At 42.1% G+C, this 24836-nt stretch overlaps 1 protein-coding gene across 11 annotated transcripts in view; it reads left to right on the top strand.

Annotated features, from left to right (window-relative positions):
- Nucleotides 1-2661: 2661 nt before the first annotated feature.
- The window catches only part of LOC148037934 (AT-rich interactive domain-containing protein 5-like), an 85535-nt gene continuing 63360 nt past the window's right edge, over nt 2662-24836 (top strand). For 6 of the 11 annotated variants that reach the window (XM_087676957.1, XM_087676958.1, XM_087676953.1 and 3 more), the window contains exons 1-4: nt 2662-3538; nt 3692-3731; nt 9630-9682; nt 9769-9814. In XM_087676957.1, coding sequence (XP_087533083.1) covers nt 2799-3538; nt 3692-3731; nt 9630-9682; nt 9769-9814 — 879 coding nt within the window. In that variant the 5' untranslated portion in view covers nt 2662-2798. The remainder of the gene's footprint in view (nt 3539-3691; nt 3732-9629; nt 9683-9768; nt 9815-24836) is intronic. The other 5 variants (XM_087676963.1, XM_087676959.1, XM_087676960.1 and 2 more) reach the window with 2 other exon arrangements.

The following is a 24836-nucleotide window of genomic DNA, read 5'->3' as shown; positions in this document are numbered from 1 at the left end:
CACGTCACTTTATTCTTTACATTCATTTTAGTGACTAGTAAATAAAGGAAGGCCCGATCACACATTGTGACGGTTGGAGTTCCCATTTCTTGTCTCTCTCTTTCTTGCTCTTGCTCTCCCGCCATAGCTCACGTGCAAGCTTCGATCCTTCTCACCTTTCATTTGCTAGTCTTAATCTCGAGCTCATACAAAGAGCTGTGTAATTGGCCCTAATAGAATATGTGATCCACATGATAAGTGAGGGTCCATGAATTTCAAACAAACAATAAAGGCATCCTCAATAGAGTGGAGAAGATAGTCTCGATAAAAGGCCATCTTTGTTCCCAACTCATGTACTATTGTCAATCATATCCTCTAGGACTTCAACTAAGTAAGAATCTATATAGTGATCCTGTCAATCTTTGAATTAATTAAAGTGAGAGACAATGCATCAAGAGCATATTGAAACAATGGTAGCCTATCCATGCCAAATCCATATAAGCAAAACCATGATGACATTTGGGCATACGACCATGAAGTATCACCCTCAATGGCAAGTTGGCATGAGGGTCTCAAGGACCATCCATGCATGTTTATGTATGGGTATCTCCCACAAGTTGTGCATGAATGATAATGGTTTGGTAAGAGTAGTCACCACAATTGGAGGAGCTCCCAAGTCAAATTTAACAATCTCATGTGCAACTAAAGCCTTACACATGACCTTGGAAATCATGGACACCAAGGAACTCTCCATTGATCTTCATCCATCATATGTGTGGTGGTCAAGGAGACTAGGGTCCTAAGTTAGCATTCGATAAAGTAGGGTGGATGCGACCAATGTATCAAATAACTATAGCATAGTGTGGAGCTCATGAGATTGTAGTTGTGAGCACATCCTCTCCAAACCACCCATTGATGTATATACCCATGCCAATCAAGTCTCTCTTGTCTCCCTCATGGAGAAAGTGGACCTTGTGAACAAGGCACCCATCTATGTATAGGAATCTACATATTCCACATTCTCTTGTGCATAAATAAAACCCAATCTTGATCTCCTACCCCATTGTGATCTTGTATTAAACACAATAACCTTGGTTTTACCAAGGCCAATTGAAAGCCCATTGCCTTGTGCGCAGAGAGAGAGAGAGAGAGAGAGAGAGAGAGAGAGAGAGAGAGAGAGAGAGAGAGAGAGAGAGAGAGTGTGTGTGTGTATGGTGTTGTCCATAGAACTTTATCAAGAATCGTCATTGTACAATAGAGAAGGGGCCATATAAATGTATTTTGTAGGCTATGGCCTAAACACATGTTGTTGTGCAAAAAAAAGATAGCAAGTATAGACTAGAAGAGAGTAAAAAATGATGAGAATCCACCAATGAGCTACTTTCTTGATGCCTTTTGACTAATCATACAAGGAGGAAAGCTTAAGAAAGTGCAATCTTATTGGGGGGGTGGTTTGAAAGCTTGGCTATTGTACCATAGGCTTGTCGTGATTGGCAAATTAACATACTCTTTTGAGAGTTTGATTTGGCAATGGGGTGCCAGGTATCAAGGGATTCCACAAGCAAGTGACGATTACATCAATGGGGTTCAAGAATGAGTTGCCCTCGTGCATTTATCAACAAAGCATGATATAGAGGGGGGGCTGAGAATGACTGATTTCCCCTTCCTTACCTGAGAGGTGTGAAATGAGGCACATTATGACAATTGGAGTCAGGTACGTTCTTGTTTCCCTTTGCACATGGGACGGGCCTCCACCACCACCAATACATACCTCACTTTGTTTGGTGCATTGCATGATACGGCTCCTTGGCCTTCCTTCTTGCACTTATGCCAGATGGGTTGGGATGCATTGATGCACCATCAATTGTGTACACTAGCATACTCCCTCTAAACCATCCCTTTTGTTGATTTCTAAACCATACTTTTTGGAGAGTTTGATTTGGCAGTGGGTGTTAGGGGACTCCATAAGCCCCCTAGAAAACGTCAAGTGATTTTATGTTTCGTAAAACCTCTAATAGATTTAGTGGTTTTGATGCCCCAAAGAATATCAAGTGATTTCTTAAAACCACTAAGAGTGATGTAATGTTTTGGTCAAGACCACTTGAGTTAGAGTTGGAGCTAGAGTCGATTTGACATGTAGCCTTACTTTTCATCGGATGCTTTCTTTTGGACCTTGCCATTCCCACTAGCATGACAAATTTGAACTTTGCCAATCCATTGACAATTATCGTAAATTTATGCTTTTCACACTATTATGATTATAGACATAGATATATAACCAAAAAATGTAAACCACAATTACTATTGAAAGCACTAAGCATATATATCTTATATTGATGTTTGTACTACTTTATAACGTATAATATGAAACAAATAACATGATAGAAATATACAATGCAACTACAAGTAATGTACTATTTTCTCGTTACATGATGTTATAAGCTCTAAATTACTTTCAATTTTAGATGGGCATTCCTCATTGTTGCCCATCCATAGACATTTACCAAAAATCTTTACACTTTTAAATAGATTAACAATTTTGTAAGTTGCCGGTCTAGTGAAAAGTTTCCTATTATTTTGCCAATGGTAGGACGAGTTGGAGACTCTTGGACGAGGTGGAAGTCCATCGAATCCTACCCCGCGAGACTTCTTGTCTATCTAGGCTAAACAAAACAAATTACCTCTTCTCCCTCCACATTTGTTCTTCTCGTGGTAAACTCGAAACAGGTTGTGCGTGGCAGAGTTGCGAGAGCAGGCCTTTTAACTATTAATACGTCATCAGTTGCCTGTTCCGCTCGTCCTCGTTGCGAACGCAGGCCATGGCGGAGCCTCTCAGCGACGAGGACCTGTCTGATTCACTGGCAATCGACGAAGATGGGAATTCCACGGAACCGGAGGAAGAGGACGACGAGGAAGAAGACGAGGACGAGGACGAGGAAGAAGACGAGGGAAGCATCGCGAACCAACGCCATCCACAGCAGCAGCAGCGTCGCCAGCTCCACTCCCAAGCGCAGCAGCAGCAGCCGCTACCCCCTCTTTACCACACTGGTGGGAAGGGTGACTTAGCTGCCGGGCAGCAGCAACATAAGCACACTCATGGCTTGGCTTATTCGCAAAGAGAAGAAGAGGACGACGATGATGAACAGGGGGAACAGGAAGAAGATGATTACGAAGATAATGACAACGACGAAGAAGACGACGATGAGGATGTGGATGACGGTTTCGAGTCGCCAGAGAAGCCAGAGCACTTGAAGGACTATGATCCCGCAGAGCCTCTTGCGTTAGAAGACCTGATGATGGAGAAAGAGGAGGAGCTTCCTACTGATCACCTTCAAACTGATGATGGTGCCCCCCCTCCAATAATGACAACCGATGTAGCTGGGGATAAAGTAGAGATTGAGGCAGGCCTTTTGGATTTTCTGAAAAGGCCGCCAGAGGAAGACGATGGAACACCAGAGGAACAGGCAGAGTTTGTGAAGGAGTTGGAAAATTTCTTCCTCGAGCGGAAGATGGAGTACAAGCACCCCAAGTTCTATAAAGAGAATCTCAATTGCCTGAAGTGAGTTCTGCATGATATTGTGAGGGCTGACATTTAACTGTGTTCTTCCCCTTTGTAGCAAAGTTCAGAAGGCACATGTGTTAATGATTATTTTCTGGTTTATGTACCTATGTCCCACTGGAACACCTGATTGTTTTGCCCCTTTGATAACAGGTTGTGGAGGACTGTTGTCAGGCTTGGAGGCTATGAAAGGGTAATAAGCTTAATTGAATCCCTTTTGTGACGTATGCAGTAAACATGAATGCTGAGACTGAATTGGTCCAGTATATCCGCCACATACTTCAGATTAACTTTGACATTGCTAAGAATGGAAGCTCATGTGAATGTAGAGAGAGTAGAAGTGCAGCAATACATGGGAAGAGGGTAAGATTGCAATATGATTGCAGAGTAGAAGGCTGTAAGGCTGAAAGTATAGTAAGTCAAGCTAGAGGATGAAGAGGCAAGGTGATGAAAAGCATAAGGTTGAGATGTAGGGTTCTTCTTCATATAATGTGAATGAATAGGAAGGTTTTTGCTTACACAGAGAATTCAAAAAGTTCCCTTTTTCAATGTGTGCGAAGAGTTGTTTGGTGATTGGGGGACATAGTTGCATTGAAAGTTTCTCAAAGTTGGTATTGGAGAGCCATGATGTAATGAAGGCATATATCTTGTGCTCTCTTGGTGGCTACAAGGGACTTGCCAACAAGAGGTTTTTTGAACATTGCTCCTTTTTAGCATAAGCAAAGTAGGCTTGGAAAGCGTCCTTTCTAGTCTCACGTTGTCTATGCCCCCCTACTGAACGCCAAAAACTTTATAAGGTTACTTTTAAAAGTGTGTGAAAACCATGGAAGGATAATTTTAAACTTTGTGAAAATCATGAGAGGACCATTAAAGTGCTTCTCTTCAATGGAGTTGTCATAATGGATTGATAGGTTTCATAATACCTCATTCTGGTACTTTGGTGGCAACATAAAGAGATAACAAATGAGGATTACTTGACCATTGTCAAAGGGATTGTTTTATAAAGTAAGTCATTGGACCACGGTTTTTTCCCCCATGCTAATGCAAACGATGACTTGACGTATTTGTCCTTATCTTCAACAAAGCATTTTCAAAAGGTGGATTCAATATCATTCAAGTTTAAAGTGAAGACGAGGCCCATACACCATATATAACTTGTGACATGATTTCTATTGTTAGGGGTGCTGTATGTCATTGACCTTAGGTGGGTGTGATTAGGGCAATCGATAGTCTTTAAAATTCTTAAAGGGTAGTTAAAGAACAATTTGATGCACAAATCACTTATTTTGTTTAACCTTAATGAAGTCAAAAAGCAAAGAGATCACATAGGCGGCTAGATTGCTCCTACATAGAGGCAATACCAATTTGGTCCCAAACTTTGGTGGTGCTTTTGGTATATTTTTTAGTTGATAGAAAGAGCTTTGTTATAAACGATGACAACAAGTTTGTCCTAAATTTGAGTTGAACTAAGCACCACAAACTAGTCAACTGCTTTGAATTTTTGCTAAGAAGCGTGATTAATGTGACTTATGCGATGTTTGACTTGTGCACCTTACATGACATATGGGGCCAATGTGACTTATGCAATTTAGTCCATGACATCTAGTGTTCCCATAGTGGTGTGGATTTTTGCTCTATGCCTTTTGCTCTTTGGCCTATGTGCCTAGGAGACTTTGTTTGTGGCAAGGCCCTTGTGTGGGTTGTGATAACCAGAAGTGCAGTAATCAATTTCCATGGCCATTGTGGCCATTATTGTGGTCCTAGTCTTTGAGACTCTACATTTGAGCCTATGATAGTTTTTGGAGAGAGCGTATAGTACTTTCTAGAAACACAGACATTTGCTTCCAATCATCTGCTTGGTGGTGACATTATTTCTTTAGGGCATTAGTTGCTAGTGTATACGAAGTTGTCTAGGTGGATCCTATCATGGATTCCTTTGTAGATATTCAAATGTCCATGGTGATCATCATTCTACGGTGGATTTTGTTTTTGGTCACTCTTCTACTTCTAGCAAAACCATTTCATGTTATAAGTAGATTCTTTAGGATTCAACCCATGATATAGTTCTCTTTGAGATTGATGATATCGAGCTTCCTTTGTCCTCTAGGTTTAGTAGTTGATTTTATCTATTCATGTCATGTTACTGATTGTTCTAGCCATATCCATGAGGGTGTTTCTCATGACGTTTCTTGCCTGGATGATTTCATTTATTCGAAAGATATCTTTACTGAGTTTCTTAGCCATCTTGATGAGGCTTTTTCTTCATTATTTGTAGAGGATTTGAATATTCTATTTTGAGAAGAGGAGATTATGTATTCTCATAACATCTCTTTCCCAAAGGAGTCTTTGTAACATATTGTAGCTTTATTCTCTCTTCTATGGAGGATAGGGTATTAGAGGTTATTTTAGTGGAGGATATTTTTGTCTCACAAGAAGACACTTTGACTCTAGAGGAGGTCATTTTAGTCTCAAAGGGGAGAATATCCGATTTTTGTGGGAGCTATTCTAGCCCTAGAGGAGGCCACCTACATTGTTTTCCAGAGCTCCATAGAGGTTATATATTTTTAGGTTCTAGATTTTGATGTAGCTATTCTATCCATGTGTTTCGGATTTATCATCTATTGAAGGATCTTTTTGTGATTGAGATGGATATGATCGAGGATTCCAGGTTCAATTCTAGGTTTTGCGAGATTGAGAGTTCTAGGAGTGACTTCCCAAGTTTATTGTGAAGTTTCTTCACTATTGTTTTGGTAATGGGATTCACTAACTTTTGGAGTAGTCCTTATGGATTCATCTTCTCATTTGAGGGTCTGTCATCATTAGAATGAGGAATGAAGTTAATGAATTAAGTAAACTTTACAAAGAGTTTTAATTAAAGTGATCTTTAATTTTGATATCCCTAGCTCTTGGCATGGTGTCCATTGCACGAGCAATGAAAATTTGACACCTCACGTAGTGGACAAATACAGAGGCTATGTGGTATAAGGGCAAGGCAGAAGGAAGAATGTGCAATGTGAAACTTTCATTGAATTGAAACTTGAAAGTTTGAGTCTTAGAATTGAATTACATTGAAAGTTTTGCCTCAGCTCACTCAACATATAAAGTAGGCCCTAAGCTTAAGTTTGGTCTAGTGAGGAACTCACTTATGATTAAGGACACAAGCATTAATTAGCCCTTAACCGAACTTGAAATCTGATTAAGGAGCAATTGGTTACTCATTTAGAAGGTCGATCTTGGCTATTTGGAGTCTCCTTCTATCTCATTTGAGCAGCCAATTTTGGAGAGAGCCATTATTCTCTTCTTTGCTATAGAAATAGCAAGCTTCAGCCATGGAACATGAGCTGATAACATGCCTAGGGAGAGGAAAGCAGTCATAGCATAGGGAATCCATTCATAGCAGGGTATGTTGCCGTTTTTAATCAAAATATTGTAAAAACAAGTTGTTACAGCTCTATGGGCTAAGACTCTCTCTTCTCCTTTTGAGATCTCAAGCCTTCTGTTGTTAAGTTTGTAAGAAAATGATACTCTCATAATTTAATGGCGAGAAATCCCTCTGTTTGTGAGAGGAATGATGTGAGATTATTGACAATTATGCAAGAAAGTTGTCAAGGCGAATGCTTTGTGAAATTGGGCTTAAATGTTGGGTGTGATTTTCAGGGTTTGATAGGATAAAGTGTTCATATGCGTTCTTGAACACTCTCTAGTTAGTTGGAGGCCAACATTAAAGGTGACAAGGTCATTGTGCACGTGTGGATTAGTTGTGTTTCCACGGGCCAATTTCATGGTTCCTTTGGTGGGACATCACCATCTTTTTAAAGGAGTTGAGCTTTTGGTTCTCTCAAGGCGCAAACACATGCATTTGAGCTGGCTGAAATTCTATTACAGCAGCAAGGTTTATACTCGCTGGAATTCAATCACAGCAAGGTTTATACTTGTTTAAAATATTGTACAACAAGGGCAACTGGTGTACACATGGTTTCAAGTTACTAAAGGCTGAAAATCCTTTAGGACAGTGAGCAATGAGTGTGATTGGTGAGTAGGCAGCTCAATCATATGCAACTCCACATGTACAAGGTGTTTGGGAAGCAAATGTAGTGCTTAGGACACAAGTGGCAAGTGCTGTTATGAACTTGTAAAAATTGATTCAACAACCTCAATTTGTTGAATTTATGCAGTTCTTGATGTTAAAGGGGAAAAAGGTTGCTTTTCATTCTAGATAGCCAAGCGAGGCTCATGGATAATCTTTTTGGTAAGAAGTGGTGCATAGTAGCATAAACTCACTTAAGTTATAAAGTAGGGGTTGAGCTTTAGTTTGGTCTAGTGAGCAGCTCATGTATGATTAAGGCCTAAGCATTAATTAGTTTTTAATGAAATTTTAAATTTGATTAAGAGCAGTGGTTACTCATTTCCATCGTTGATCTTGGCTATTTGGAGTCTTCTTCATTCTTATTTGAGTAGCACAAGTTTCGAGATAGCCATTGTTCTCTTCTTCGTTGTAGAAATTGCAGATTTCAATCATGGAACATTAGTTGATAGCGTATATGGAGTGAGAGAAGCAACCAATCTTCTCCTCTTGGCAAGGGGAATCCATTGGGCAGCTTTATAATTCCGTTTACAACAAGAGATATTGCTATTTTTGATTTTATCAAAGATCTTGAGCCTTGTGCACTAAGAAAGTAACGTTCTCACAGTTTCATCATGAGAAATCCCTCTCTTTGTGAGAGCAGTAATGTGGGATTGCATGGGAGCTATGTAGGACAATTGTCAAGGCATATGCTTTGCGACATTGGGTTAAATTGCTTGTTGTCATTTTTAAGGTTTGTCATGTTGAAGTGTTTATACACATTTTTGAACACTCTTGATGGTTGGAGGCTAACCTTGAATATGACAAGGTCATTGTGTATAGGTGGATCAACTATGCTGTGACAAATCACTAAAATATAACCATTTGTAAGTAATTTCAAGTATACGTCAATAATCTAAAGAAATATCAAAAGGGCACCAAGCTTTGGGGCCAACAACTGTCGTCTGGTGCAAGAGGACTCTAGGTCCAATTGTGTGTGGATTTTCTTGTTGAATTTATTGTTATGTTGAATGAAGTGTTTGCTAAATTGTGGTTTACTGCCCTTTGGATTTTCTAAGGATGGTTTTAGGGGTTGTGTTATTACCCCATTCATTTCATTTTACAGGGGGCTTTTAAATTTGCCTTGTATCTCTAATTGTATCTATCATGTATACTCCTTAGCTAATTCAGGTTTTTGCAAGGTTCTATAAAGTTGATAGGGAAGAATTTGTTGCATAAGGTTGGCATGGGTAGTGAAATTAACGCGTTGAAGCGAGTCTTATCCTTGTAAACATTTTTGGGCATAGCAATGGGGATGGTAGGCATCAGAGGATAGTTTGCAAGTTGGATACACTTGAGTGGTTCACCGAAGTATCCACATGGCATGGTAGGATTTCCTAGCTAGGTTGCTCCACTTTGTTAATGAGGTTAAGTAATATTATGAATAGTGAAGGTAGTTGTATGTGCACCAAAGCAGGTTGAGTAGCAGTTGTGGTAAGTTGTGGGGTAGCTTGTGTTAGGTGGGGATTCCTTGTGCTATGGCTGCCAGAAGGTAGTAAGGTGCTTTGTGCATAAATGGAGCTCCCAACAGCAAAGCATCCAAAGATAAATTAATGGAACTTGGCACATAAGTGTAGATAGGTAGGTAGAGTGTCAGGTAACGAGATAGGAAATGGTACTGACACTTCATGATGATTAGGAGAGGGTAGGAGTAGTGAGATTCAGGAATTGATGCAACAGAAACTTGCTCATATGATGTAGAATCTGTACTTTTTAGCTGCACTAGAAGCTTCTTTATCCATTCAGTTGCTCAAGTTGTTGGTGGTAGCATGATTTAGTGCATCCCATGACTACACATTGTTTACCTAGTAAAACCTTGAAGGTAATTAGGCTGCTTACAAGTAGCAGATCTTATCTATCCATACTTTTTACCTGCACTTGAAGTTTCTTTATCCATTTTGGTTGTTTAACTTGTTATTGGTAGCAGAACTATGCCTGTTTCTTAAGTCAGATTTTTACTGATTGAAGGTGACTGCTCGTAAATTATGGCGGCAAGTCGGAGATACTTTCAAACCTCCCAGGTAACTTTTATGCTTTATTCTTGGATCGAGTAGGATTTTCTTGGTTTTGTCCAAAATGTTCTGATTTTAAGCAATCTGGCATTCAGGTCCTGCACAACAATCTCTTGGTCATTCCGTCAATTCTACAAGAAGGTACTTTCTCCTAGCTTTGTCTAATATGCAAGTATTTGGATGCTCAAGTTTGTGAAATGTTTCAGTATGAAAGTTCAATTTCATGGACTGTGTCTGCGCAGCAAGTGGTTGCAGGGCAGTTGGAGGAGCGAATGTGCTCAAATGATTTGCCACAAAGGTGCCCTATTTAATGACCTACTCACTGGAACCAAATAATGACCAGAAGTTCTTCTAGTATTATAGGGCTTCTCTCCAATCGCTTCTACTGCTGCCTCAGTTTTGCTTTGGTTTTCCTTTCCATGTTCACGTTGGGTAGAATATGGAGGAGTCTTATGGATCTCTTGGTACCCTCTGGGATTTCTTGTTCTAACAGAAATCTCATGGTTTCATCCGAGTTATCTACAAAAAGTTTTATGTGATGTACAAAATTCTTTGGGAAAACAACTATTTTGACTTACACTTACTGTATTGGCAAAGATTTGAAGCTACTGGAATTGTAACGCAGAAGTCTTGTACTCTTCCATTCTGTCCCTGTTTGCTGTGATAGACAGCAGATCAGAAAATATCTGAGTTTCCACTCTCTGATCGTTTATGCATTGTCTTCATGCATGCCAAGTGTGGTTTGTGCAAATATCTCTGGTATTTGATCTCAGAGCTGTGGGATAGATCTGGACGCTCCTGCTACTGCTGTTTGTGGCTGGAGAATTTGCTATTTTGGCAGCAACACAAATTGGTGCAGGTTTTAGTTTAGACTTGTGGTGACTGAACTCCTGATACTCACAAGGACTGACAAAGTTAAGGAACTATTTGTAGTTCACTGCTGAAAGCTTCAATTCAGGCGGAGGGTCAATGGTAAGATTTGTGTGGAAACACATTAGAATTGCTGATTCTTATTTCAGCCTGATGCAGTGTTGATTCTTGCATTGCAATGATGCTATTCAGGCTTTATTTGCTCTCTCTTCAATTTCACAGTCTCAATGATTGCTTTCAGTTATTAACAAATGTGCTTCATATCAGCAAAGAAGCCTAGAAGAGCTTGTCAATTGTAACACTGTGATGGAGAAAAATAATCTCTCTTTTTGCACATGCTATATGAAAGGACATTCCGATGATGCAAAAACAATCTGTTTACTCAAGAAGGGGGACTAGTCATCACATTGCACCAATTGGCCAGATGAACATGGCCATGAACGTTGTTTAGTTCAGGTACAGATGGACATGACATTGAATGCTGGATGAGATGGCGATGCTCAGGACCTTCATCTCTCTTATTGTAGTCCATATGCTGTTAAGTGTGACGTGTCTTCAGGTGAACGAAGTGTTCATGCTGATATGGGAAGATTTGAGTATACCACTGAACCTAATAGGGGCCCTCCTGTCATGGCTCCTTTGATAGTAGGCCAATAGATTGTTTGCATTGGGGGGCTTATGGATGATGATGCCATGAGAGCACTGGTCAAGTAACATGAAAAACTGCCCGTAGTTTTACTATGGAGGAAGATGGGGACAACATCAAATTTTTGGATTCATGCACTCCTTGCCCCCATGTATCCCAAAGTATGAACTTCGAAAGATAAAGTCTCTTGCCAGTTAGCATCCAAGAACTGAGTGCTGTAGATTAGATAGAACAGATGCTCTAGAAACCACCATCGAATCTGTGAGGGAAAAATGCTCCACATGTCCCCTTCAGACAATAAGAGACATGCAAAGGCTCTACTAGGGTCATGTAGTGAATGAGGAAGACCATATCAATGGCTGGTCCACATCTATAAACAAAAGCATAGGCTCGAAGTAGTGGTGAGAGGAGTTGATATAGGCCTTTGTGACTCGGGGTCTAGGGCTATGGGATGCTGAAGGAGTTGATCGCAACATGAACCAGCAGGATAAGTGTGTCTCAGTCAAACGGATCCTCAAGCAAGCAGCCATCCACCTGTCAATGTTAAAATTGTGTGAAAATCTGTGTTTTAAGTACCGATCAGCTGCACAACAACGGAGGACTGCAATATGCAGCATTCTGGCATGTAATGATGATATGGCAGACAGCAGAAGCTGGGTTTAGCAGCAGGAACAGCTGCATGATCTTTTCTACAGTGAAATGCAGCAGTCCGGGCAGTCTTGAAGGCAGCACAGACTGCATTTGACAGCAAAGCAGTTGTATCAGCAGTGTTTGATGGCATGGAAGCTGTAGAAGGTGGCTGGTGTAGCAGGTGCTTCACAGAGGTAGTACGTGGCCACTTGGACCTAGCATGGTAGACAGGATTTCTAGCTAACATAACATTGCTGAGGTTATCATAATGTAATCTCACTCTGCTTTCCAGCTGTATTCCCAAGTCTTTCAGCAGTTTCATTAACCAAACTGCTTCGCAAGCGGCTAAGGCAGCTCCTCTGTACTCAACTTTTGTACAGAAGAGAGATGGAGGCCAAAAATCTTTCTTGCTAATTTCTTCTTCTTCTTCCTCACATTTTACAATATACACAAAGTATAGATAAGATACAACATAAAGGAAAGCTGCTTACTAAGTCAAACAGTGCATATAACAGACTACACTAATCGATTGGTGCTATATCTTTGCCAGCTATAGGTAGGTGTAACAAACTTAATATAATAAGTGATAAGTTAGTGGCCATGTGAGTATCATAATGACCACCAACGTGTTAAGTGTAGATGTGCGGACCTATCTAGCCAAGCAGTCCATCATCAATGTTCGTAGGTGTTGAGCTTGCTATCTCAACACAACTTCCCTTGCAAGAAGGTATTCGTAACATGCATTTTATGCATGATCCAACCTTTTGATATAGCTACTACTATGACAGATGTTATAGAATCTGACAATGAAAATTAAGTAGGTCAACAGTTGCTTGAGATCGACGACATTCTTTTTGTTGGGTGGTTCCCTCATGAAAAACTGCCATAGTTTAACTATGGAGGACAAATATCTTATGAAAATCCTTTGTATTCATTGAATAAATCAGTCAATTATTGAAGGTTAAATTTCACCTGATTTTTTGTAGCTTAATAACCGGACTTGGGCATGAAAAGGAAGCTTAAGAGGAAATGATAAGCAAGCTGCATGCCGTTTTGTCAAAAAAATACATATGCAATTAGAGGCATTCACTCGAAACCCCATTGCACTTAGAGACGTCACAACTCTAGTTGAAGCTACCCATGATTGCATGTTCACTTGGATCCACATTCCACGTGGAACTGCGCGTTTTATTTGTAGTATATTTGGAGCCACGTCACCCTTGTGGAGTCATGAAGGCTACAAGGAGCCACGTGCACGCTTAGTCATGAGCACACGCCAACTACTATTTCCCCACACTTGTGCCCACTTAGCCTCTTTGTTTAACAGGCCATCTCCCTACAAAAAGCAGAAATAAAGGGAACCAAAGTATTAGGCGGCCCTTAAGATTCTTGATGATGAGGAAATGCTGCCATGAATGAGTTGAGTAGGGCCTTATTCTAGCTTCACTATATGATCTGGTTTTTGTTGTGGAATTTATGTTTTTGAGGTTAAGTGTTTGCAAGTTAAAGTTTATTGGCCCTTGGTTCTCGGAAGGCCGGTTTCAAATGCATTATGGCAAACATGGACGGAGCTTGTAGAGTATGCATTGAAGGATCAATGGCAAATTTGGGACTTATTTGCAATGAGGAGACACACATGGAGGAGAAATGATGGGGTGTGCTAGGAGGAGGGGGTGGAGCGCAGGTCATAAAAGAAAAATAGCCTGCATATTTTTTAAAAGAAAAGATACCCTTTTAAAAACTTTTTTATATTGTGATCCCATTTCATGAAACGGAACACAGTAGGAAGAGATGGTGGAGGAGGTGATTGTGCATGCAAGGAGGGTGTGGAAAAGATGGACGTTATAATTAAAAAAACCCCTTTGTTTGGGGTTTTGCAAACCCGTATCGTGGAACAAAATGAAATGTTTAAGGTTTCATATTTTGCTCTACTTTTGGTAACTATTACATCCTTGGACATTCGGATGGGCGCTAGTAACATTGTTCACAGTGGTCATGAAGTGACCTAGTGCAAATGCACTAACACTTCAAGGTTAGGATAGTTGAGTCTCATGATGGTGGTATAGGATGTCAATCTTTGGGATGTTATTGTGACACGAAATGCTATAAGCTCCTAGGCAGGCTCGAAGGTGAGCCCGTTTGGCTCTATGGCTAGGAGATGAGTTTGATGTCTAGTCCCTTATATTCAAGGATATAGCTTGTGTTATGTCCGTGGACATTTGGATGGGTGCTAGTAGTATTGCCCATGATGGTTACGAAGTGACTTAGTGTGAATGCACTAAGGTCACTTCGGGGGTTAGTGTGAGTACACTAAGGATACTTTAGGGGCTAGGGGAAGCGAGTTCTAGGACTGAAGGCCCTATTTTGCACATTCATTGTGTGATCACCACTCTTGGACTCTTGGCCCGTTGGCCTATATATTCAAACACCATGATGGTGTGGGTTGGTGGTATGGGATGCTAACCCTTTAGATGTGGTTGTGACTCAGAGTGCTACTAGCTCCCAGACTCGGGGGTGAGCTTTTACGGTTGGGAGATGAGTTTGATGTCTAGTCCCTTTTCTAGTGAGTTTACGTCATGTCTCATGTGTAGGTTGGATCCTAGGGGGACATTTCATTGGTACGAGTGTCAACCTACAATTGGATGCGAGATTCGATGATGGGCACAAAACCACTTTTGCACACGTAATCACGATGGTTCACACCTTATAGGTACATCTTCATCTTGTTAAGGGTGGTATGGGACGCTGCCGGCAGGAGGGGCGTACAAAGGGGACACCTTGGGGGTGGTGGGTATAAAAGCAAGGTATGCTTTTTGTTTCATACCCGTGCTCGAGTTTTGTGTCGAGGCAATGGTTATGCACAAGATTTTTTGGCGATTTTTGATGATTGGAGTCCAAGGAGTTGCCAATCTAGGGCTATGGCAAATAGTTGTCAAAGGCCGAAATCTTGTAGCCCAGATAAGCATTAGATAGTTGGTCGGCAGTACTTTTTGTCGATTCAATATTTAATATTAATGTTAATGATTAATTTTAATGCTAATGTAATAATAAATGCTATTGTTAGTCTTAGCATTAAGATTAAATATTATGTTAGAATTGATTCATCATGGAGAGAGAAAGGCTATGATTATGGATAAAGGGAGTAATTAATAGTGATGGAGAGAGAAGATGATAGTTGTGGAGAGAGAAATTGGAGGTGTTGGAGAATAGGAAAACATTTGTCGAGGGGAGAGAATTAAATTGTAGAAATTTTGCTGCTGTGGGAGGGGGGTATTAATTGTGAGTCGCTATGATGATGGACGTTGAAGAGAGATTGTTTCTGATGGTAGTGCTAGATCTGCTCATCAAATTTGCGTGACCAGCCTATGCTGTTAATTCTAGTCATCATGGGTTAGGGATACATCCAGATGGGTGTGGTCGCATTAATGGCCATGGACGTGTCAATCCAAGACGAGGGCATTGACATGAAGGAAATAGCCGTGTGTTGGTAATTATGCCTTGAAGGTGCGTTGTGTGCCAATGCCACAAGAGTTTACTAAAATTTCTCTCTCTCTCTCTCACATTATTATTTAAACCTTGTTTTGTTTTTATAAAACGGCTCATTCTGAGTTTGGATTATTAAACCAAAAGCAAGCCCCTTAATCTACCCCCCTCAATTCCCAACCCACAAAAAAAGGGGATCTAGTTTTGCATTTAATGCATACTGCTTTTGCTTTCTCTACTCCTATTCTATGCTCTGTGATCTCCAAAACTATCGTATCGCTTCATCTCACTTAAACTTCTTTTTTCTCTATTCCTTTCTCTAACCCACATCATGGCTTCTCATAGGGTGTCTCTTTTTGATGCGCTCGTTCCCATTGAACCTCAACACTTGGAGGATGCTTGTTCAGCTTCTCCTGAACGTGAGTACACGCATGAGTAGCATCCTGATGTTGAGAAACTACTACTTCAGTTTACATACTTTATTTCGGTTTTGCACTGACAGCCCAAAAAGGGCTGGTGTTTACATTTTGGCCACTTTTTTAGTGGGCATCCACACAGCGGTGTGTCATCCTAGACGGCTTATGCCTATAAATAGGCAGTCACTTTATTCATTCTTGACCACCTTCTTGATCACCACCATTTTCCTTCTCTCGCTAGCCCCTTCCATTGTCCTCACACCCCTTCAGGAGGACATTGTGGTTCATGGCTTGTGGCTGCCTTTACCCTTTCTCTTTTGCTTTAGACGCTCTGTTCCAGCATGAGGCCTTGTGTTTAGAGTATCTTTCACGTGGCGTCATCTTCTGCTTGGCGTCAACACCCTTCTCCTTCAGGCTCCATCGTAACCTACGTTTTCCAGTCTGGAGACCTTCTGGCGTCATCATCTCCGGCTTGGCTTCAACATCCTAGCCTCTGGTGACAGTCTCCATCACCGAGCGTTAGTTATTTCATCACTCGTCCATCATAGGGGCTGTTGGGACATGCGTTTTTGTAGCATGGCTTCTCCTCCATCACGTGGCATCACTCGTTTGTCATAGAGGCTGTTGGGACCTGTGTTTTTGCAGCTTGGCTCATCTTCCATCATGTGGCATCATCTTTATGCACCTTGTGTCAGCATTTGGACTGCTCTCTCTACGTTTGACAGCTCTGATACTTTGGGATTTGTGTTTTGCTGCCCAGGTTACTCCTTAGTATCAAAGGACTACGGTTCACTCCCTCGATAGTTGGTGATCATCTTCCACATCTCCGACGGCATTAGAGGACTACAGTTGGCTCACTCAACTGCTGTCCTTCACCCTCCAGTGATTACTTCGATGGCCCATTGCTCGGCGGATTGTGTTTTGCTCCCTTCACTCTATGTTACTCCCTACAAACCCTACTATCTCTCTGCACTATCGCTTATTTTGACACATGAAATCTCTTCTTCTTCAAGTCCAAAGGAGATTTGTCCCTTGTGGCGATTCTTCAAGCTGAAGTAAAGAAATGTATCGTCAATTGGTTGAGCTCTGCACTTGCCATTTTCCATTTGTGCTTGTAGCCATGAGGACGTTGCCTCTTCAATTCCAACTTGATCCCTTAAAGGAAAGAAGAAGAAATGTGATGAGATGAACATCGATTCATGGCTAGCCAAATGGACGGTGTATTTTGATTTGTATAAGTTCGATGACTTCTTTGACTTAAAGATTGAGGTAGCTCGATGGGAACCCCCATTTACTGGATGCTCTCACTTGCAGCCAAAATGTTATCAAATTTTTTTGCATACTTGTAGATATCCTTGAGTGAATGAAGAGGATTGTGGAGGACCTCATTCTGGTAGTTCAATGGCAATCCAAAAAGGTATCACATGTAGAGCAACACTTGAAGATCGTCTAAGGCCTTTGTTTTATGCAATAGATCTTTAAATTTCTGCGAACACGCATCTAAGCTCTTCACTCCCATATCAAGCTTAAATAATTTTCAATTTAATCATTAGTCGCGAAACGTTTTTGAAAAATGGATTCTAAAATTTTATTCAGAGAATGTTTTGTCAATGCTAGCAATAGCAACAATAGTCCCATTAGTAAAGTTGTTTTTGGGCCACATGATCTTTTGAAGGTCATTAGGCATATAGTGGCCAAGAGGGTACATCTTTATTTGATAATGATTCTACTCATAAATTTATTTCTTCTTGCTCGATGCAGAGATTGTGACTCCATATGGTACCCACCTATAAAGAAATACCCTAACATAGAAAGATAAATAGAAACCGTACGATAAAGCAAAGACTCAAACTCTTGTATCTCAAGGATCAGGGCAGGGGTAATGAGTTGGAGAGTATGTCGTACTCTAAACGGATCCCGAATCGTAACAAGGTAGACTCTGGATGTCGAGCACTGGCAAACGTAGTAGTGAGAAGCTAGATTTGATGCAGATAACAGTGAGGAGAGAGAAAGACTAAGAACGCATGCATGACAGCTTGCAGGAGAGAGAAAGACTAAAAACGTAGGTAACAGGTGAGAGAAAGACTAAAAACGCAGGTAGGACAGCCTGCAAGAGAGAGAAATACTAAAAATGCAGATTGCAAGACTATGATGACATGGCAGGCTGTACGGCAGCAGGTTTGTACAGGAATAACAATCACTTGGTTGGAATTAGCTCGAAACTGTGTGAAGAGGGCTGGAAATCTGGTGCCAACCGATAGAGACAGCAATGAACAGCTTCGGCTGAGATGTCCTCTGCGAATGGGGTGTAGGCAGCAAGCTGAAACATGTGAAATCTGCAAAAATGAGATTAAGGGCTGAATGGAGGATAGCATACATATTTATAGAAAGTTTGGGTCATCCTAAGTGGGTTTGTGCTTATGGGACACAAAAACTCTCTAGGATCGTGTTTTTTTAAAATAAACAAGGTTTCTTCATTAATTAAGCATGTTTTGGGGCTGTTTAAGTAAAGCTAATGCATTTTTAGCTCAACACCCCCTCTTAGGCCCAACAACGGTGCCATGAGAATAGAGGCCAGCCAAGCTCTTTCTTGGTTTATCTTTTACCCCAAGGCATTCCACCTCAAAGTAGCCAGAGCATCGGAGAAAGGGTGTGCGTCGGCGGTCCAATGGCCTAATAAGACTAGAGAGACTATGGTTATCTTACCAAGGGAGCCCAAGTGAATCCCCAGAGAGGACAGTGCATCGGACAAAGGGTGCACGTTGGCTGCCAAGTGGCCTACTAAGCCCTACAAAGGCAAATGGAATTAGCTATGGACTTAAAAAAAAAAGAGGGCTTTTTAGGTTTGATAGATTAAGCATTAAGTGAGGGTTTTAAATTAGGTTTTGTCCTATTGAGTATTTGTGCCCTAAACAAGAGAGTGATAAAGGATGGTCAGACCCAAGACCTTCACAAAACAAGCATACTATCCCTACCATTACTGGGTGTCGGTGATAAAGAAAATGGCTAAGGTGTGTGTATAGCAAATATGCCAAGCAAGCAAGACAAGCAAAGCAAGCAAGCAAGCTGGGAAAGTTTGCCTTGGAGATTGCCATGTGCAATGCCATGAATATGGTGGATCCTAGAGTCGACCATTCCGAACAACCGAAAAGGGATAAATGCGTACAGATGCATGTTTACATGAACAAAATGCCAATGCATGGGGTAATGCAAAGGGAGATGCAAGATATCATGCTCATGCAATATGCTATGCAACGGTGCCACTGGGACAGTGTCCTCATAGGGAAATTGTTCACTTGTCCAAGTGTCCTTTTACAATCATGTTATCCTGACAGTGCGGATGAAGTTACAAATGTCCATAATACAATACAAAAGAATAAATGAATGTAATGTCTAAAAAAAGCTATAAGTATCATCACTGTCACTATTAAGAGTAGAAACCGCCGCCTCTCAAACTGGAAGGAAAAGCAAGAGGGAAGCACCCTCTTGTCAAACTGAAGAAGTAGGGGAGGGTGTACCTAAGCCGATCTTAGGTAGCAGGTATTGAAGAATTGGCCGGTTGACCGCTTTGGTCAAGATATCTGTAAAATTATCTGATGATGGAACAAACTCTAGGTAAATAGTGCCTAGCTCAACCTGCTCTCTGGAAAAGTGAAAGTGAACTCCCACATGCTGTGTCCGTGGTATGATAATTGGATTGCCCGCAAGGGCAATGGTGCTTTGGTTGTTGCAGTAGACAACTAGGGGAGAGTCACATGGAAAATGAAGCGCCGCCAGTAAACTTCTTAGATAGATGGCCTTAGTGGTGTCATCAAAGAGAGCCCGATACTCAACCTTGGCCGTGGAAGCCGCCACTGTCTCTTGCTTACGGCTGGACCAAGAAATGGGAGTTGTGCCCAAGGTAAAGAAGTAGCTACCATGGGAACGTTGGGTGTCAGGATCTACCCAATCAGAATTAGTGTACCCCTGCAAACATAAACCAGAACCATATGTCAAGCCATAAGAATAAGTACACGGCAAATAACGCAACACATAAAGACATGTAATCCAATGTGACATCCTAGGTGCTGTGAAATACTGACTGAGTAAGCTAAATCTGGCCTAGCATGAATTAACCAAAGAAGTTTTCCTACAATAGAACGATAGGTATGTTCATTAAAGGGTTGTTCTAGGTATCCTTCAACAAGTAGACAGTAGGATCGAGAGGCATGGCCACTGGTTGTGGCTGATCCAGAGTATACTGTTCCACGAGCTGAAGTGCGTACTTTTGCTATGACACAAAGATACAGCCCCCAGAACGAACTACCTCCATCCCCAAGAAATAGGACAACAAACCAAGGTTTGTCATCTCAAATGTAGACTTAAGCTTAGCCTTGATTTCCGCTATGGCAACAGAATCTGAGCTTGTGATGAGTAAGTCATCAACGTATAGGAGGATATATCTAAACCTCTCTGCAGTAGATCGAGCATATAAATTCGGGTCATAAGGGGTAGAATGGTATCCGTGAGTCTGCAATAACTCATCCATCCTATGGAACCAAGACCGCGGCGCTTGCTTTAGCCTATAAAGAGCTTTATGCAAGCGGAATACCTTATCCCTAGGGTTCCCTGAAGGAAAGCCCGGTGGTTGCTCCACATAGACTTCCTCCTTGAAGTAATCATTTAGGAAGGCACTCTTGACATCCATTTGTTGTATCGGCCAACTGTGGTGAGCGGCTGGCGCGAGTAGCAACCAAAAGGAAGTCAACCATGCAGTAGGGGCAACGATCTATTCATAATCAATGCCATGCTTCTGTCGAAACCCTTGCACTACAAGGCGAGCCTTGTACTTGTCTAAAGTCCCATCAGCTTTTAGCTTGGTCCTAAAAATCCACTTTTCCCCGATGACTTTCTTGTGGCTCGGACGGTCCACCAATGTCTAAGTCTCATTTCGGTCAATACTCTCTAGCTCCTTCTCCATGGCCTCTCGCCATTGAGGGTGCTGAAGAGCCTCCTGCCATGTATTCGACTCAGAATGTGCTTTATAATCAGCTGTAAACAGCGACAAATGATGCTTGAGGAGCAAGCCAGATAGATCTTCTAGGTTTCTTCGGAGTTGAATCCAGTGGTAGGATCCCCAAATCTCGCATGTTCTGCTGGTACTAGTAAGGTAACGGGTCTTGAGAGAAGGTGACCTAGGAGTGGAAGAATCTGCGGAAATGTCAGGAGCGGGAAGTAGACCAGGCTCAGTAGGCATGATCTTTGATGATGTGGAAGAAGGAATCAGATCGGAATTTGGTGCAAAGGACTACACGATATCCCTCTCGTCAAAGACGACATCCTGCTTAACTATCACCTTGTTTGTCCGAGGATCAAATAAACGATAGGCTTTCGCTTTAGAGAAATATCCCACAAAAATAAGGAGATCAGCTCAAGGAGTGAGCTTTCCTATCTTGTCATCAGGCGTGTGTGTGTACGCACAACACTCGAAGACTCTGAAGTGGCAAATAACAGGCCAAGAGCCAAAAAATGCCTCATATGGGGTCTTCTGAGGAAGAGGTGTTGTTGGGCACCAATTGAGGATGTACTCTGAAGTGTTAACAACCTCGAGCCAAAGGCGCTCAGGGAGCTTTGCTGCGAACAGCATAGAGCGTGTCATTTCCATGACTGTCCGGTTCCTACACTCTACAACTCCATTCTGAGAAGGGAAGTTGGTAGAGGTGAGTTGGTGGGAGGTGCCATGCTTCTGTAGAAACTCGGAAAACTCATGGGAGATGAACTCACCACCGCTATCACTCCTCATGCAACGGACACGACGACCAGTTTGGTTATGAACCAACAGCACCCAAGGAAAAAAATATGTGAAAGCATTTGACTTATGCATGAGAAAATACACCCATACGTATCTGGAATGATCATCTACTATAAAAAAGAAGTATAGCGCGTCGTTCAAGGCGGCAGTGGATGTAGGCCCACAAAGATCAACATGAATCAATCTAAGAGGCACCTCAGCGCGATGTGAGGTTAGCTGAGAGAATGGGGTACGGTGCTGCTTCCTGAGGTGACATGCTTTACAGACATTTTGACCTAGCTTCAAGCGTGGAAGGCCCTTAACCGGCTCACGGCGTGACTACTCATAAAGAGAGTCATAACCAAGATGCCCTAAGCGAAAATGCGAAAGGCGCTCATTGTTTGTAGGCTCATGAGATGTGGCTAAGGCTTGGAAGCTATGGAACACGGAGCCCTCGGCTGTCGGCTCGGTTAGAAAATGTGTCACATGGTATAGGCCATTAGGTTGTGCCTCACCGCGAGCAATCACTAAACCAGTCTGAGAGTCAAGGACATCGACTGTGGTTGCTGTAAAGAAGATTGCTCGTCCCAACTGGCAAAGCTGCTAAACAAATAACACGTTTACTCCAAGCTGAGGGACATGATATACATTGTTCAGCGAAGCAAGATCTGGACCCTTGTTAGTGGCGAAACTGACCAACCTTGAACTTGAATCTTGACCAAGGAGTTGTTTTCTACGCGGACCCGTCCACGGCCACAGGGGCTTGGGAACGGAAAATGTCCGTTATAGGAGTTATATGATGTGTAGCTCCATTGTCCACAAACCAAACAAGAGCTGAAGTGCTCGTGACGAGTGGGCCTTTGTGGTAACCTCGTCAGGAGGCAACTCACAGACGTGGACGAGACTTGCATCGGACGTCTCTATGGAGACGATGTGGGCCTCTATAGACCAGTTTGACAAGCCCTCTGGAGTTGAGAATGTTGTCGATTGAGATGGTTGAGTGGTGGCAGTATGAGTCTGACCTTTAAACTGCCCCTTGCCATCACCTTACCTCCCTTGCTGAGGGTTGCTATACACAAATTCATATGAAACTGATCGAATAACCGTGCGTAACGCAACAACTGATACTCAAATTCATAGAATGTAGGCATGGTAGGCTTTGAAACTATACCTTCCACAAAATTGAAGTATTTCTTGGGGGGTTTATTTAGGAACAGTGTGACTTGATCGCCAGAGGACTTAGGAGTCCCCGTAGTGGAGAATTCAGCGAGAAGATGCCGATACTCAGCTAACTTGACTTTCAAGTTATCGCGGTCAGGGATTTTGAAAAGCTTGAGCTTATGGTCAAGATTGATAGGACGGGTTCTATCCCGAGCCGCATAGCGATCAATCAAGTGTGTTCATCGCTCAGACGCCAAGTCAAAATGCTAAAGTTGAGAATGTAACTCCGGCAGTAAGCCCTGCATTAGCTCGACAATAGCGGAGGCATTTCTAGTCTTCCATGAGCGGACAACCTTGTATGGGATAAGTGCGGGATCGGGTTGGGGTTTCAACCCTTGCACAAGATCCCATAGGTTTTGGGAGTCAAGGACATGTCTCATCAAGTTCTACCAAGTGGTAAAGTTTGACCCGTTAAAACGAGTCTTGCCATTAAATGCAGGCTTGGCAGAAGATGAGCTAGAACCATGAGGTGTTAGGTAGGTGGGGTAAGATGGATGTGGGGGATAAGATGGTGGAGGTGGATATGTTTGATAGGTAGAAGGAGGGGGTAGAGGTGGATAGGTAGAAGTAGGTTGTGAGTGTCCAATAAGTGTCGATTGAGGTGGAGGCATTGGAACATGAATGTTTCCACAAGGTGCCGGTGTAGACGGAGGCACCAGGACACGGAAGCCGTGCCCAAAGTGAGGTTGGGGCACAACAGTATGACCAGAAGGCCCACTAGGTAAACTCATGGAGGCAAACTGTGGAGTCAACTGATCCACACTCAAGAGAGACTGGGGGGGATACCTAGGCTGCAATGATTCCGAAAATGTGTGTGAAGTAGGTGGAACACCACCCCGTTGAGGGAAGGATGAGGTCCTAAAGAATGTGCCTATATGTTTCGACAACCCCCTGGTGTGATGTGTGGTGCAACATGAGGTGTCTGAAACGGAAATGTAAATGGTGTGAATGGAGGTGGAGATGCAGCGAAAGAATGTGGTGGGATAGGTGGGTTTTGAAAATGTGGTGTGTGAGGTGCATATGCATTTTGTTCATTTTTATCATTCAATGATTGGAAATGAAAATGTGAAGATGATGATGCACCATGCAATGAAGAAAAAGCAACATCGAATTCATTCTGATTTTGTGAAATAGATAGAAAAGAAGGAAGGTTAGAAGAAGAGGTATATGGTTTTTTCTTATAATCTCTACGACGTGTGTTAACATACAAGAATTGGTCCTTAAGAGGTCATTTTCCATAGTCAACAGATTGGACTCTTTCTTTCATATGATCTCTACCAGAATATTACAAAGCAGAAGAGGTAAAAGAAGAAGGAACAAAAGACGAATCTAAAGTACCTTGCATCGGAGTGGATGGAAAAGGATGAAAGAAAGGAACATAGTCTGGGTCTTGTTCTCCAAGAGGGGGGCCCATCCCTGATGGAGGTCTCGACGGCCCTGCAACATCATCAGATTTATGTGCAACATCTGAAGGGAGAAATTCATGCATACCTTCATTTAGAAGCTTTTCTTGAAGGGCAATTCTTTGATCGAGCTCCTCAATCTTCTTTCGTCTATAAGCTATGATCAGTTTGTATTCTTCAGAGGTCAGCTTGCCTAGCTTTTCTTCCATGTAATCAGAAGTTTCTTCCACCATGTCGGAACTTTGTGGAGCAAGCTGATCGGCCTACCCTCGCTCGGTTCTCGGCATAGTTGGTTGTGGAGACTGAATTGGTGTTGTTGTATTCAAAGTCATTTAAACCTACTGTTGTTCTTGCTTTTTCTGTAGAGCTTTCAGATCAAAGGTCTAGGTTTCTCAGAGAGTATCAGACTGTGATACCATGTAAAGAAATACCCTAACATAGAAGCATTAACAGAAACCGTACGACAAAGCACAGACTCGAACTCCCGTATCTCAAGGATCAGGACAGGGGTAATGAGCTGGAGAGTGTCGTACTCTGAACGGATTCTGAATTGCAGCAAGGCAGCCTCCAGATATCGAACACCAACAAATGTAGCAGTGAGAAGCTGGATTTGATTCAGACAGCAGTGAGGAGAGAGAAATACTAAAAACGCAGGCAACAGGTGAGAGAAAGACTAGAAACGCAGATTGCACGACTGTGATGACATGGTAGGCTGTACGGTAGC

This window comes from Lygodium microphyllum, chromosome 4 (assembly GCF_053477565.2).
Source record: "Lygodium microphyllum isolate KBCC chromosome 4, Lygodium_microphyllum_v1.1.10, whole genome shotgun sequence".
NCBI lineage: Eukaryota > Viridiplantae > Streptophyta > Polypodiopsida > Schizaeales > Lygodiaceae > Lygodium > Lygodium microphyllum.
This window is presented reverse-complemented; position numbering and strand designations above follow the sequence as displayed.